The sequence below is a fragment of the Blennius ocellaris genome (assembly GCF_963422515.1).
Source record: "Blennius ocellaris genome assembly, chromosome: 6".
Classification (NCBI taxonomy): Eukaryota; Metazoa; Chordata; class Actinopteri; order Blenniiformes; family Blenniidae; genus Blennius; species Blennius ocellaris.
The window spans coordinates 23,714-34,625 of record NC_137655.1 but is presented as its reverse complement, the minus strand read 5'-3'; the positions used below and the strand labels follow the sequence as shown (position 1 = coordinate 34,625).

The following is a 10,912-nucleotide window of genomic DNA, read 5'->3' as shown; positions in this document are numbered from 1 at the left end:
GTCTGAAACTGGGTCAGGACGAGCTCCATGTTTGACTTCCTCTCCTAATAAAGTTTAAGAACTCATTTGAAGACGCTTTAAGGGAGACGGGGGACGTGAGGACACCAGCTGATGTTTCGACGGCGTTAGCCTGCTCTGATCTGACCAAACTTTTTACCTCCATAAAACACATCTTGTCCGTTTCCATTCAGAAAAGCCGAGCCCGCCGCCGAAGCTGGGCGTGACGGAGGTGACCAAGGAGAGCGTGTCGCTGGCCTGGGCCAAACCGGAGCAGGACGGTGGCAGCAGGATCACCGGCTACCTGGTGGAGGCGCTGGAGAAAGGCCAGGAGAAGTGGGTGAAGTGTGGCGTGTCCAAGTCGGTCCACTTCACCGTGTCGGGTCTGAGGGAGAACGCCGAGTACTTCTTCAGGGTCCGAGCGGAGAACCTGGCAGGACTCAGCGACGCCAAGGAGATGGTCACTCCCGTGGTCGTCAAAGACCAACTTGGTGAGTCGGGGAGACGCACGGTATTACTGACCTGGGGGGTCGGGGAGAGGATGGAGGTTTAACGTTGATCGACGTTCCTGTGTTTGGTTCTGCTCAGAATCTCCGGAGATCATCATGAGAGACTTCCCCCACAACACGGTCTACGTCCGGGCCGGATCCACCCTCAAGTGTGAGATCCCGCTGACCGGCCGGCCGCTGCCCAAAGTCAGTCTGTCCAAGGACAACGTCATGCTGAAGTCCACGATGAGGTTCAACTCCGAGGTCACGCTGGACAGCATCAAGATCGTCCTGCGCGAGAGCATCGCCGGCGATTCGGGCCGCTACGACATTACCGCCTCCAACTCCAGCGGGACCACCAAGTCCTTCGTCAAAATTGTGGTCCTGGACCGGCCCAGCGTCCCACTGGGACCCGTGGAACTCTTCGACGTCACAGAGGACAGTGTGAGTCTGAAGTGGCTCCCGCCGGCGTACGACGGCGGCAGCCCCATCACCAACTACATCATCCAGAAGCGAGAGACCACCACCGCCCACTGGATGGACATCTCGTCGGCGGTGGCCCGCTGCACCATGAAGGTCATGAAGCTGACCACGGGCCTGGAGTACCAGTTCAGGATCAAAGCCGAAAACCGCTATGGGATCAGTGAGCACCTGGACTCGCCGGTGGTCACCGTGAGCCTGCCGTACAGTAAGCACCGCTTCTCTTGGCTCGATTGGCATGTTCTTAAAGCAACGCCACTCCAAGTCTAACGGTCTTTTACTCCGCCAGCGATCCCGGAAGCTCCGTCAACGCCAGAGATCACCGGCGTCACCAGGGAGACCGTCACCGTGGCCTGGAAGGAGCCCAAGTCGGACGGAGGCAGCCACGTGTTTGGGTACCACCTCCAGATGAAGGACAAGAACAGCCTCCTGTGGCAGCGCGTCAACCGCATGGTGATCCGCGCCACGCATTTCAAGGTCACCAACATCAACGCCGGACTCATCTACGAGTTCAAAGTGGCCGCGGAGAACGCGGCGGGAATCAGTGCGTTCAGCAAGGTGTCCGACGCCGTCCTGGCCATCGACGCCTGCGGTGAGTGATTGAAAACCAGTAGAGTGAGACTCCATCTTCCCTCTCCACAGCCCCTCCGAAAACATTCTGTCCACACGTCTCTGTGAACTCGCCTCTATGAACACGTCTCTATGAACACGTCTCTGTGAACTCGCCTCTATGAACTCGTCTCTATGAACTCTCCTCTATGAACTCGTCTCTATGAACTCGTCTCTATGAACTCGCCTCTATGAACTCGTCTCTATGAACTCGCCTCTATGAACTCGTCTCTATGAACTCTCCTCTATGAACTCGTCTCTATGAACTCGTCTCTACGAACTCGCCTCTATGAACTCGTCTCTATGAACTCGCCTCTATGAACACGTCTCTGTGAACTCGCCTCTATGAACTCGTCTCTATGAACTCGTCTCTATGAACTCGTCTCTATGAACACGTCTCTATGAACTCGTCTCTATGAACTCGTCTCTATGAACTCGTCTCTATGAACACGTCTCTATGAACTCGTCTCTATGAACTGGTCTCTATGAACTCGTCTCTATGAACACGTCTCTATGAACTCGTCTCTATGAACTCGTCTCTATGAACACGTCTCTATGAACTCGTCTCTATGAACTCGTCTCTATGAACACGTCTCTATGAACTCGTCTCTATGAACTCGTCTCTATGAACTCGTCTCTATGAACACGTCTCTATGAACTCGTCTCTATGAACTCGTCTCTATGAACTCGTCTCTATGAACACGTCTCTATGAACTCGTCTCTATGAACTCGTCTCTATGAACTCGTCTCTATGAACTCGCCTCTATGAACTCGTCTCTGTGAACTCGTCTCTACGAACTCGTCTCTACGAACTCGTCTCTACGAACTCGTCTGTGTGTGTGTGTGTGTGTGTGTGTGTGTGTGTGTGTGTGTGTGTGTGTGTGTGTGTGTGTGTGTGTGTGTGTGTGTGTGTGTGTGTGTGTGTGTGTGTGTGTGTGTGTGTGTGTGTGTGTGTGTGTGTGTGTGTGTGTGTGTGTGTGTGTGTGTGTGTGTAGGCATTGAGGCTGATTGTGTAACAACTGCGAAAGCGGGGAAACGTGTATAATGAAGAACTTCTCACTGAGTCGTCTGATGAGTTTGTCCCGCCTCCTTGCAGAGCCGCCCGTCAACCTGCGCATCAGTGACATCACCAAACACTCCATCAGCCTGGCCTGGGAGAAGCCCAGCTACGACGGCGGCTCCCCGATCACCGGCTACCTGATCGAGAAGAGGAAGGACGTCAGTCCCAAGTGGACCAAAGCCAACCTCACCAAGGTGACGGACACCCGCTTCACCGTGACCGGCCTGAAGCAGGACGTGTCCTACGAGTTCAGAGTCATGGCCAGAAATGCCGTCGGCTCCGTGAGCAACCCGTCGCTGACCGCCGGCCCGGCCACCTGCGTGGACACCTACGGTAGGTCTGGTGTAGGACGGAGGACGCGCCATGCCAAGGTCCAGCAGCCACACTTTGAACAGCGTTTGGTTTGTGATCTTGTGTCCAGGCGCCCCAGAAGTGGAGATCCCTCAGGAGTACCTGAGCGAAGTCAAGTACCTGGCCGAATCCAACGTGGAGCTCAAGTTTAAAATCACGGCCAAACCGGCCCCCACCATCGAGTGGTTCAAGGACGGCAGAGAGCTGGAGGTCAGCTCCCAGCTCTCCTTCAAGCACACCTTCGAGTCCAGCAGCCTGTTCCTGAAGGACACCACCCGTCTGAACTCCGGGACCTACGAGGTCCGGGTGAAGAACTCGCTGGGGTCTGCGTGCGGCGTCGTCAGGCTGCTCATTCAAGGTACTTGTACATTCGATGAAGCCCAGCGAACATTCCCTGGTGTGAGGTAGAGACCCTGATGGCCGTTAAAACTCTCTCCAGACAAGCCGGGCCCCCCCGACGGAGAGATCCAGTTCAAGAAGGTGACGGCCGACAACATCACCATCATGTGGTCGCCTCCCGCCGACGAAGGCGGCGCCATGGTGACGCATTACATCGTGGAGAAGAGGGAGACCAGCAGGGTGATGTGGTCCATCATCTCCGAGAAACTGGCGGACTGCATCGTCAACGTGCAGAGACTCATCCAGGGCAACGAGTACATCTTCAGAGTCCGCGGCGTCAACAAGTACGGCGTCGGGGACCCACTGGAGTCCGACCCCGTCGTCGCCAGGAACTCCTTCGGTAAGCGAGTCGCCGGTCGCCGGTGGTTTCCATAACAGCGAACGGTGACGACTAATCAGCCTCGATTGTTTTTGCGCTGCACAGTTCCTCCCAGCGAGCCGTCCAAACCCAAAGTCACCATGATCACCAAGTCCACCATGACGGTGACCTGGGAGCGCCCGGCGCTGGACGGAGGCAGCGACATCGACGGCTACTACCTGGAGAAACGAGAGAAGAAGAGTCTGCAGTGGTTCAAGGTTTGTTCGGTCGCCCCCCCCCCCCCCCCCCCTCACTATGACCACCTTCCTTCCTTTACCCGCCATGTTTTGGATTGTTTGCTCAGGTGGTGAAGGGGACAATCAGGGACACCCGGCAGAAAGTCACCAGCCTGGTGGAGAACAACGAGTACCAGTACAGAGTGTGTGCCGTCAACAAGGCCGGCGCCGGGAACTATTCGGAGGGCTCTGACCTCTACAAGGCTTACGACCCCATCGGTAGGCCTTCACCTTGTCGTCAGCTCCACCAAATAAAGTTTCTTTGATGCCGTCTTGTGGAACTGAACCGCATTCCCTCCGTCTTCTCCAGATCTCCCCGGCGAGCCGTCCAAGTTGCGCGTGGTGGACTCCACCAAGACGTCCATCACCCTCGGCTGGGAGAAGCCCGTCTACGACGGCGGCAGCGAGGTCACGCATTACGTTTTGGACCAGATGAACTCGGAAGACAAGGAATGGGTGACGATCAACCCGCAGGTCAAGGCCTGCGAGTACGTGGTGTCCCACCTCAAGCCAGGAACCTACTACTTCTTCAGGGTCTTTGCGGTGAACTGTAAGGGTCGAGGAGAAGACATCAAGATGTACCAGCCGGTGCAAGCCAAGGACATCTTGGGTTAGTATTCGTGTAAAAAGGTCTTCGATTCACGTCCCACTAAATAATCTACAGATGTCCAACGATTCGCGTTTCACCTCCGTATTTTTGTCCTTTCGAACAGAGGAAGCTGATTTGGACTTGGACGTTCCAATGACGACACAGTATACCGCCAGGGCGGGCCGCGACGTGAGCATGTTCATTCCTCTGAAGGGACGCCCCGCCCCCAACGTCACGTGGCGCCGTGGCGACCGCAATATGGCTGGTGACAACCGCTTCACCATAACAAGCAGCGAGAGAGCCACCACTCTGCTCATACCCAAGGTGACCCGCGACGACTGCGGCAAGTACGTGCTGGAGATCGAGAACGGCGTGGGAGAGCCGAAGATCGTCACCGTTTCCCTGAAGGTGCAGGACAGTCCGTCCACCTGCCAGAAACTGATGGTGAAAAACGTGACGAGGGGCAAGCTGACCCTCAGCTGGGAGGCTCCGGTCATCGACGGCGGCTCCCCCATCACCAACTACATCGTGGAGAAGAAGGGTTCCACCATGAAGGCGTACCAGGTGATCACTGCCGAATGCCTCAACACCAGCTACAAGGTGTCCGGCCTGGAGCAGGACATTGCGTACTTCTTCCGAGTGTCTGCCGAGAACGAGTTTGGCGTGGGCGACACGTGTGAGACTGCTGAGCCAGTCAGAGCGACAGAAACCCCAGGAGGGGTCAAACACCTGGTTATGCTGGATTCCACAAAGTCCTCCGTCACCCTGCAGTGGACCAGACCGGACCACGACGGCGGCAGCCACATCACCGAGTACATCGTCGAAAAGAGAGCCCAGGAGGAGGTGAACTGGAGTTCAGGTGCCACGTGCAAGCGCTGTACCTGTGAGGTGACCGGACTGAAGGAGAACGCCATTATGGACTTCAGAGTGTTTGCCAAGAACGAGAAAGGCACCAGTGACTTCTCTCAAGTCGGCCCCATCACAGTGGTGGACTACATCATCCCACCAGAAGCCAGCCTGGCCGATTACCCCAACGGGGAACTTGCTGTTCGTATCGATCAGAACATCCACATCGAGCTGCCCTTCAAGGGCAAACCGAGACCGGCAATCAGCTGGCTGAAGGACAACCTGCCTCTGAAAGAGAGCGAGAAGGTGCGCTTCAGGACCACCGACAACAAGACCTCCGTCACAGTGAGAGGAGTGAAGAAAGAGCATGCCGGTCAGTACACCTTGGTGCTGGACAACAGAGCGGTCAAGAACTATTACGACATCAACGTGATCACGCTTGGCCCGCCCTCCTCGCCCGTTGGTCCGACCCGCTTTGACGAGATCAAAGCTCAGAGCATCATTATTTCTTGGGACGAGCCCAAAGAAGACGGTGGCGGGGAGATCACGTGCTACAGCGTGGAGAAACGCGAAACCTCGCAGGCCAACTGGAAGATGGTCTGCTCCAGTGTCGTCAGGACCAGCTTCAAGATCCCCAATCTGGTCAAGGGAACCCATTACCAGTTCAGAGTCCGCGCCGAAAACAAGTACGGAGTCAGCGAGCCGCTCACCTCCCCGGAAGTCGTTGCACAGCATCAGTACAAGCCTCCCGGCTCGCCCGGGAAGCCGGTGGCCTACAACGTCACCAGTGACGGTATGACCATCAAGTGGGACGCCCCTGACTTCGACGGAGGCTCGCCCATCCTTGGTTACCACGTGGAGAAGAAGGACAGGAACAGCCTTCTGTGGCAGAAGGTGAACTCCACCATCATCTCCAACAGAGAGTACAGGATCATCGGCCTTCTGGAGGGGCTGGAGTATTCCTTCAGGGTGTACGCCGAGAACAACGCTGGACTCAGTCCCGTCAGTGAGCAGAGCAAACACGCCCTGGCTATCTCTCCAGTCGGTAAGGTTTCCTGCTTCTTTGTTTTTACGGGTAAATGTGTCGCAGTCACTTTGTTTTCCAGAAGCTGAGCCGTCACGTTGCTTCTCACTTGCATTAGATCCACCCGGCACCCCCGTCTGCATCGACACCACCAGAGACTCGGTCACGCTGCAGTGGGAGATTCCCAAGAGAGACGGCGCCAGCAGGATCGTGGCCTATAGCGTGGAGCGACGCCAAGGCAGAAGCAAGTGGCTGCGATGCAACTTCACGGACATCAGCGGGACGCAGTTCACCATCACCGGCCTGTCTCCCGGAGACAGATACGAGTTCAGAGTCATCGCCAGAAACGCTGTTGGCACAGTCAGTCCACCGTCCAACTCTTCTGGCTACATCATGACCAAAGACGAGAGCAGTACGTGTTTTCAGCCTGAAGCTATCGACCAAGCTTTATCCTCAAAACGTTGACTAATACACTGGTGTCTCGCGTGTCCTCTCTCCAGTTTCTCCAGACATCGAGTGGTCTCCAGACCAAGTGGCGACTCTGAGGGCCGGCGAGAACGTGAAGCTCAGCTGCAGCATCACTGGACGTCCCGTCCCTCAGATCGTTTGGTACAAGGACGGCAAAGAGATCGACAAGAGGACGATGATTGACATGGAGATCAGCACCGGCATCGGCACCAGCAACCTTTTCGTCCGCGACGCCAACAGGAACCATCGTGGAATCTACACCGTGGAGGCGAAGAACAGCTCCGGCAGCAGGAAGGCTGACGTGAACGTCCGAGTGCAAGGTGGGCGAGCGGAGACGACGACGGACACTCTGATCGACCGACTGACTGGAGGCTTGCTCTCAGTGTCACTGATGGTTTCTGCGTCCTTCCAGATACACCCGGACCCGTCGACGGTCCCATCCGCTTCACCGGTATCACTGCCGAGAAGTGCACGGTGTGGTGGAACCCACCGGAGAACGACGGCTGCGCCGCCATCACCCACTACGTAGTGGAGAAGAGGGAGACGTCCAGGATCTCCTGGGCCTTGATCACCTCCAAGTGTGAAGCTTGTTCCTACAATGCCAGCAACCTCATCAAGGGCAACGAGTATCAGTTCAGGATCTCTGCGGTCAACAAGTTCGGCGTGGGCAAACCACTCGACTCTGATCCATTCGTGGCCCAGATGCAGTACAGTAAGTCCCCTGAGAGCTCGGATCGGATAGCAAAAGATTTGACCGAGGCATGATCGCGTTGTTCTCTGTGCCCCGCAGCTGTGCCGGAAGCCCCCGGTACCCCCGACGCCACCCACGTGACCGGAGACAGCATCACCCTGTGCTGGACCAGGCCCAGGTCCGATGGAGGCAACGAGATCAAGCACTACATCCTGGAGAGGAGGGAGAAGAAGAGTCTGCGCTGGTTGAAGGTTTCCTCCAAACGGACCATCACCGAGCTCAGGCATCGCGTCACCAACCTCACCGAAGGGAACGAGTACGAGTTCCGCGTCATGGCCGAAAATGGTGCCGGCATTGGACCGGCCAGCAGCACCTCCAGGCTCTTCAAGACCAGAGAACCAACAAGTCCTCCCAGTGCTCCCACTGTGACCAAGGTATGGGTGTGGAGGTTCTGTGTTCAAACAGCCGTTAACTCTGTTCCAGCCTCGCCTTGTTCTGCTCGTCGCTTTTGTGCAGAAGTAACTTCGGTCAGAACATGAACTCTGGACTTTTCCTCCATCAGGTCGTCGACTCCACCAAGTCCTCGGTAACCCTGGAATGGACCAAGCCGGTGTTTGACGGCGGCCTGGAAATCATCGGTTACAACATCGACATGTGCAAGGCCAGCCTGGAGGAGTGGCACAGAGTCAACCAGCAGACCTGCATCGACACCAGCTACACCGCCAAGGGCCTGGTACCCGGAGAACTTTACAAGTTCAGGGTCAGCGCCGTCAATGGGTCGGGACAGGGAGAGGCCTCGGTGATACCGAACCCCGTCCAGGCACTGGACAGGCTCACGTCTCCCGAGATTGACATTGACGCCAACTTCAAGCAAACGCACATCGTGAAGAACGGCGGCACCGTGACGCTGCACATCGCTTTCCGAGGAAAGCCGGCGCCGCTCGCCACCTGGTCCAAGGTTGACGGTGAGCTTCCGGTCATGGCTGACATCAACACGGCCGACGGATTTTCTACTCTAACGATCGAAGGCTGCACCAGATATGAAGCCGGAAAATACACCCTCTCGTTGGAGAACAACAGTGGGCGCAAGTCCATCACGTTCACCGTCAAGGTTCTGGACACCCCCGGGCCTCCCGGAGCCATCACTTTCAAAGACGTCACCCGCGCAGCTTTGACACTGATGTGGGACGCTCCGACCAACGACGGCGGCGCCAGAATCCACCACTACATTGTGGACAAGCGTGAGGCCAGCCGCCTGGCCTGGCAGGAAGTGAGCACCAAGTGCTCTCGCCAGATGATCAGGGTCATCGGTCTGGAGGTCGGCGTGCCGTATTTGTTCAGGGTGATTGCGGTGAACCAGTACGGCCAAGGAGAAGCTCACGAGATGACGGAGCCTGTCACCGCGACAGAGGTTCCCGCGCCGCCCAAAAGACTGGATGTTGTCGACACCTCCAGCTCCACCGCCTCACTGGTGTGGCTGAAGCCAGACCACGACGGAGGCAGCAGAGTCCGGGGCTACATCGTGGAGTTCAGAGCTACAGACAACGACCGCTGGGTCGTAGCCGGTGAGCCCAAGACTCTGAAGATGCTGGTGGACGGTCTGATCGAGAACACGGAGTACGACTTCAGGGTGAGGGCCAGAAACGACGCCGGTGTCAGCGAGCCTCAGGGCACCTTCAGCTCCGTGGTCATCAAGGAGCCTCGCATCGAACCGACGGCGGACCTCAGCAGCATCACCAACCAGCTCATCACCTGCAAGCTGGCCAGCACCTTCACCATCGACATTCCAATTAGCGGCAGGCCAGCGCCCAAGGTCACCTGGAAGCTGGAGGAGATGAAGCTGAAGGAGACGGACCGAGTCTGCATCAGGACCTCCAAGGAGACCACCACTCTGATGGTGAAAGACAGCAAGAGGAGTGACAGCGGCAAGTACTACCTGATCCTGGAGAACGCCGCCGGCGTTAAGACCTTCACCGTGACCGTGCTGGTTGTCGGCAGACCGACTCCGCCCACGGGTCCCGTGGAGATCTCGGGAGTCTCCTCCGAGTCTTGCAGCCTGTCCTGGTCCGAGCCGTCCGACGACGGCGGCAGCGACATCAGCAACTACATCGTAGAGAAGCGAGAATCTGGCTCTGCTTCCTGGCAGGTGGTCAACTCCAGCGTGAAGAGAACCACCATCAAGGTCACACATCTGACCAAGTACATGGAGTACACCTTCAGAGTGTGTGCCGAGAACAAGTTCGGAGTCAGCAAGTCCATCGAGACCGCCGCGGTGGTGATCGAGCATCCGTACGGTGAGTTTCTCTCCTGCGTAGCACGTCTCAGTGGAACACGTTGTTCCACTTCAGGAATAATGATCTGAAATCCTCCGTTGCCTTTCACAGTTCCTCCAAGTCCGCCTACTCGTCCAGACGTGGTTTCCGTGTCGGCCAACACCATCAGCATCAAATGGGACGTTCCCTACGCCGACGGCGGCAGCCAGGTGACCGGGTACTGGATCGAGAAGAAGGAGAGGAACACCATCCTGTGGGTGCGGGAGAACAAGCTGCCCTGCCTGGACTGCCACTACAAGGTGTCCAACCTGATCGAGGGCCTGGAGTACCAGTTCAGGGTCTACGCCATGAACATCGCCGGACTCAGCAAGGCCAGCGAGGCATCCAGACCCGTGGTGGCGCTCAACCCCGTCGGTGAGGAACCACAGCCGTTCCCTGTGTTCCTGTATTGAATCTGCTCTGTTACAATCAGAACAATGAGAAACCAGTCCAGAGCTCTGGACCGGTCCAGGACCAGGGCCGGACTAGAGCATGTATGTGTGACGGTCCAGTGACGAGGTTCCCCCCCCCCCCCCTCAGATCCTCCCGGTAAACTGGAGGTGACGGACATCAGCCGCTGCTCCGTGTCGCTGTGCTGGACGGTTCCGCTGAACGACGGCGGCAGTAAGATCGTGGGCTACGTGGTGGAGAGGAAGGTCTACAGCGCCGACGAGTGGGACGACAACCGCTGGCTCAAGTGCAACTACACCACCATCACCGAGAACTACTTCACCGTCGCCAACCTGGGCGAGGGCGAGACCTACGAGTACCGGGTCATCGCCAAGAACGCCGCCGGCGTCCACAGCGCCCCGTCCGAGTCCACCGGGCCCATCACCTGCAAGGACGAGTACTGTGAGTCCCACATGTTGTCTCTCGTCCTCCAGCTCTGTTTGTCCAGCGTCTCACTGTGAGGGGAACTCGTTCTTCAGGCTGCGAGTTGAAAAACCTCATCTCTCTCTCTCTCTCTCTCTCTGTCTCTCTCTCTCTCTCTCTCTCTCTCTCTC

At 57.1% G+C, this 10,912-nt stretch overlaps 1 protein-coding gene across 1 annotated transcript in view; it reads left to right on the top strand.

Moving 5' to 3' along the window:
• LOC308131347 (titin-like) overlaps window positions 1-10,912 on the top strand; it is a 224,561-nt gene that overhangs the window by 196,937 nt on the left and 16,712 nt on the right. Inside the window, 17 exon segments of the mRNA XM_080498075.1 lie at window positions 192-488; window positions 586-1,173; window positions 1,255-1,557; window positions 2,671-2,967; window positions 3,056-3,343; window positions 3,425-3,724; window positions 3,809-3,960; window positions 4,047-4,197; window positions 4,289-4,588; window positions 4,692-6,458; window positions 6,556-6,849; window positions 6,938-7,225; window positions 7,318-7,617; window positions 7,696-8,030; window positions 8,159-9,890; window positions 9,981-10,283; window positions 10,449-10,760. Coding sequence (XP_080354201.1) covers window positions 192-488; window positions 586-1,173; window positions 1,255-1,557; window positions 2,671-2,967; window positions 3,056-3,343; window positions 3,425-3,724; window positions 3,809-3,960; window positions 4,047-4,197; window positions 4,289-4,588; window positions 4,692-6,458; window positions 6,556-6,849; window positions 6,938-7,225; window positions 7,318-7,617; window positions 7,696-8,030; window positions 8,159-9,890; window positions 9,981-10,283; window positions 10,449-10,760 — 8,007 coding nt within the window.